The sequence below is a fragment of the Perna viridis genome, chromosome 14 (genome assembly GCF_037379345.1).
Source record: "Perna viridis isolate PV_CMFRI_1.1 ecotype Kerala chromosome 14, ASM3737934v1, whole genome shotgun sequence".
NCBI lineage: Eukaryota > Metazoa > Mollusca > Bivalvia > Mytilida > Mytilidae > Perna > Perna viridis.
Window position 1 is genome coordinate 15608813 of NC_142458.1, and position 5248 is coordinate 15614060.

The 5248-nt window shown below is 32.9% G+C and overlaps 1 protein-coding gene across 1 annotated transcript; it reads left to right on the forward strand.

Annotated features, from left to right (window-relative positions):
* The first annotated feature begins 1788 nt into the window (after positions 1-1788).
* LOC148598367 (cyclic GMP-AMP synthase-like receptor 1) lies at positions 1789-5031 on the forward strand. The gene is given in 3 exon segments (XM_088561854.1): positions 1789-1875; positions 2198-2448; positions 2450-5031. Coding segments are annotated over 3 exon segments (1251 nt in total). The 5' UTR covers positions 1789-1841; the 3' UTR covers positions 3416-5031.
* The last annotated feature ends 217 nt before the right edge of the window (positions 5032-5248 follow it).

The following is a 5248-nucleotide window of genomic DNA, read 5'->3' on the forward strand; positions in this document are numbered from 1 at the left end:
TTCTGCAAGTGCCAGTTACTTCGATGCCCAATTTGGCATACACTATTAAAATAAGACCTTTGTATAGTACCATGCATTCATCAATCGAGACTCGACGTTGAGGAATATATTGGTCTCTCATTTGTAAGTTAGTTGAAAGCATCCATGGTACATCTTACTTTATACACTGGTTCATAATTGTCTTCCCCTCTCTAAGGTACACGTTAATGTGGGTCAACGAAGAGGAGATATCTCATGAGCTGCATAAATCTGTCCCTTTATATAACAGATGAAAAATATGGGGTTTCTAGACAATTTTTAGACCAGTTAAGTTGAGACCTAAAAAAACTTTTATTTCAGCTAACGAGGGACAAGACCAGGTTAATTGTTTTGATCCGGATGGAAATCAATTTGTATTTTGGCGTAACTGTCAATTTTCTTTATTATAAACTGCAATAGGTTGTGCGACATCAACAATTGAACAGGCCCTAATATGTGTTTGGACCAGTGTAAGCTGTGGTTTAGTACATATAGGAAAGACCTCTTTCATGTTTACTTGGAACTATTATAACTCAAAAACGTTCAGAAATATCTCAAATCTGAACGAACAACACAAGCAGGAATTTTTATAAGAAAACCAATAAAGAAAGTTTCGAAATCAGACCAAAAATAAAAAAAGTCGATTTTTTTAGGGTGAGCCCATTATACCCTTTATGACTTGCAATTGATAACGGTAAGAGATATCTCATATCTGATTGATAACGGTAAGAGATATCTCATATCTGATTGAAAACGGTAAGAGATATCTCATATCTGATTGAAAAACACAGGCAGGGAATAACATGAGAAATCTAATTAAAAAATTCGAAATCAGACCCAAAATCAAAAGGCCATTTTTTTTTTTGGTACTGCCCACTTTTGTACCCCTTTTAATGCCGAAACAGTTAAAGATGTATTTGCCTTTTAAAAGATTACTAAACAATCAAACAATCAAAAGAAACAGATTGACACCTAAATCATACAAAATAATATTTTCCTGTTTTTAGCCTCTTGTTTACAAAAGAGTTGAAACAAAAACCTAAAAACTAAAGAGTTCTCCAATGAGTGGCACATCATTCTTTCTCAATTTTGTCTATTTTAGTTTTTTCTCAATTATATTCAAACATCTAGAAACAACTGAAAAGGTTTTAAATTTATGCTGAAGCATTGGTGACGTAGATATTTTTGACTGCTTATATAAGCAAAAAGTTTTCCATAGTGCATTTCAACTAAATTTGAAATATCAATATTTTAAAAAGGCAAACTTTACAAACACATTGATAGTAGTTTCTTGAAGTAATGAGGTGTAAACACTTGGATAATGCAATAAAATCTCAGTATATTTTTACTGCATGTGCCACATCTTATACTCATTTTGCCTGATTCGTCGACGAAAAAATACTTTAAATCTTCCAGAAGCCTCATCAAGATTTTAAGCGTTTAATCATTTTAACAGATAATGGTTATTAGTTTGGATTAGGTGTTCCATTCTTCATAACAGTACTGTACAGATAACGAAGAGGGGAAGCATGGTCTTGTGGAGGAGATATGCTAAAAGCTATATGGTATAATGATAAATGGCCGATTTGTTAATGATGAATTTAATTGAAAATATCTATTGAACCTTCTTGTACACACTAGACAAAAGTTTATGTTTAGTTTAGTTTAGTTTAGTTTTCTCACTTTTCTCCACTTATTACAAACTTAGAAAGCCTCTTCCTTTTTTTCTGTGAAGATAACAATTAGTGACTTGTTTCCTTGTGAGATAGACGTAGGTTACTGTAATCTGATTTTCTATAAAAAAGAAATTGCAAAAGTAAGACATGACTTTTATAGCTAAATTTCAGTCGAGTAATTGTAAGTAGATATTTGTAAGATTTTCCAGGAAAAGAACTAAATAAATTATAAAATCGAATATGATACATTTCATAATGTACATTCTTATATAAATTCTGTATTTGTAAAAGATGCAGTCGTACATGTAACAGTTTTTTTGTCAGAATTTGTGCGGAGATTTTCGAAAAGCGGTTTTAAAATCCAAAATTGTTTATATTCAAAGCAATCATAATTAGTAAAAGTCGTGATATTCCTATTATTGCACCTTTTTAAATTTGACCATTCCAGTGTAGATATTTTCTGATGGCATGAATAAATGAATAATAGAATTACTTTTCACCAGATAAAACAAATAAAGTAATGATGAACAAGGACACAAGACACGCGTCGATAAAACTATATCAGCATTTATGCCATGTATTTGGATCAGAAAACGTCGTAAAAACTCGACGTTACATATATTTAACAGTTGAGAAACTATCAGATGCTGACTTTATACAAACGATTGCAAGTGGCAGTAGAGCAGAAGGATTAGAGTTAAATGGAAGTGATTTTGATATCATGAAATTATTAAAAAAACTTCCATGTTTATGAAACGTTGTCTGATATTAACACTTCAGAAGATTCTATCACACTGATTATGGATTACAATGAAACTAAATTAGGATTCACAAGACTGCAGCTGTTAAATAAGGTTTATTGCAACAAAATATACTTGAATAAGGAATACTATGATATGGATAGAACTATCGACTACCGCTATGAAGGAATCAAATACATGTCTAGCTCAGGTGTCAGGGAAACTTTGGCTGTGAGAGGTTCAACTCCCCATGGACCGTGCCAGATTTTGAAATCAAGAACACCTTATGAAAGAGAAATTCTTATCTGTTTCAGATGTAAAGACTTGATTTCTTTAGTAACACCATGGACTACTAGGAAAAGAAGTTTGTGGCCAAATGCTGAACTTATCAATGAAATAACTCGATACGGTGTATTATTTGTTCCAGTAGGATGTAAAACATCTAAACACGAGAACATCGAATGGAGAATATCCTTCTCTATTGCAGAAAAGGAGCTAATCCATTCCTTCACTCACTTCCAGTTTTTATGCTATGCAATGATGAAAACGATTTTATCGGACATAATAAAGAAACGACATGATGAACTACTTTGTTCATATTTTGTCAAGACCATCATATTTTGGTTGTGTGAAGAGTATAGTCCCTCATATTGGACAGAAACAAATCTTATAAATTGCTGTGAGAATTGCTTAAATCGGTTAACATATTGTGTACAATATCAAATATGCCAACATTACTTCATTCCAGAAGTCAACTTCTTTGAGGGAAGATTCAATGAAATCGAACACAAGGAGCTGATGTCTTCCTTATGCGAAGTAAAACATAGTGGCTGGAAAGTTTTGCTACATACAAACACATTTCAAAACTTCGAAACATTCTGTAGACTCATCAAAGCACTTAATCATAACGACACTGTAGTGTCATCTGCTGTGTCCCCTATCGCTTGGATAAGTGGTTTGCTATCGAGTGCAACATGTTGAAGTCTTTTATTCCGAGCACTGAAATGTGTCGCACGATGAACAACTTTGTCGGCAAAGCGGATAACTTTGTATATAATGGCAGCAGAAAGTTACCACAAAGTTTCGAATGATGAAATATTTCGCGCGTTTATCGGTCCAAATGGTAACAAATACATCTACAGTCAGTACAAAACAATTTTTCCAGATATAATGATAAGTACAAGGGGTGATTGTGTCAGTGGATGGTGTATGCTGGCTTCTCTTTTTTACAAACTGAAAAACTACAATAAGTGCATTTGTATTGTACGGGAAACTCTCGGTAAATGCACACCGGACAAGTTAGGTGTTAGTTTAAAGGCTCATACCAGTATTCCGAAATACATGCAGTATTTTCTATCAAACAGTCGTCATATAACTAATATCTTACAACATTACATTTTAATGAATTTGATATTTTATTCGCCTAGCCTACTTCCAGATGAAATGACAAGACGTTATGTAAAAAATAAACCTGGAGGCATCGTCATACCACCTTATATCTACTTATGCTTCCTAGATTTTCTATGCTCACATCATATGAAACGAAACAAAGTAAAGAAAAAGGCATTCGGCCATCTTGAATTGACTGCACGTGATTACGATGATTGTGCGGTTACAAGGAATATTTTAGAAGTGACTCGCAGCATGTTACGTACAACTTGATTTATATCTTACAGTCAGAATATACCGTAAACGTTTCAATTCTCGTGTTGCAGATTCTGTCAAATGAATGTGTACACTGGTACCAATTGTCGCTGTTGTACAAAATAAATATCGTTTTCAAGCACAAAGAAAATATGCTTGCGACTGTCATCACGAAATAGCGAAAATAATCGAACAACTATAATTAACATAAAAAAAAAAATAGTTTATTTTTAAAAAGATTGTTACTTATTTTTGTTTAAAAGACTTGACTTTAATGATTTGTTTATGTCATATCAAAATGTTATTTCGACCAAGATTATTTTCAGAAAAAAGCATTGTCACAACCTCTGAAATTCCGCCTCAAATATTGGCCTTTTTGTTTTCTCATTGTATGTACGTTGCAACTGTATTTGTGTTTGCTATGTATTAAAAGTTACAGTCTGTTTATTGACGACCTGTGAAGAAATCTACCACACCAACATTTCTGCTTAACACTCTGCTCAATAGAAATGGCGACGAAAATTGTATTACAACTTAAGAACAAAAGCATTGGTACAATACGTCGTATCGCAAATCTGAATGCCATAAGTATGGTATCTTTATCTTTCAACAAATGAAATCCGCAGATGACTTTAATGTTGACTGTTCTTTATTTCAGAGTACATACTTTATTACTCAGAGTTTTTACTTCTGACAGTAAGGTTCATGTTAATATGTTTACAATTCAGACTTGTCAGTTGACCGTGCTAATATTTCTGATATTTTATTTCATCATACTTGCATAGACTCGATTTTATTGCCTTTGTAAATCGGATTTGAAAAAAAAAGAATAGAGATAGATTGTAAACTGCGAGCAAAGCTCACTGTTTGATACCCCAACCATTATCCCTCGTTGTCATTCAAGAAAACGATCGACAAATACAAAAGTCATCATTTAAAAAGTTTTTACATGTATAATTAAAATAAAATTATCAACTGATATGGTGTTTCTATGTTTCCAGTGAGTACACAGCTTTGTATTGGTTTATTGCTCGTTTGTTCGTCTCTTTCTCGACAGCTCAACCTTTGGAAGTCCCAAAAAGCAAAAGGAGGTTAATATTCGAGTATTGGATATGGTTAATTCAATTTAATTTCATATACATTTCTGTTGAGACATGTTTCGATTTATCC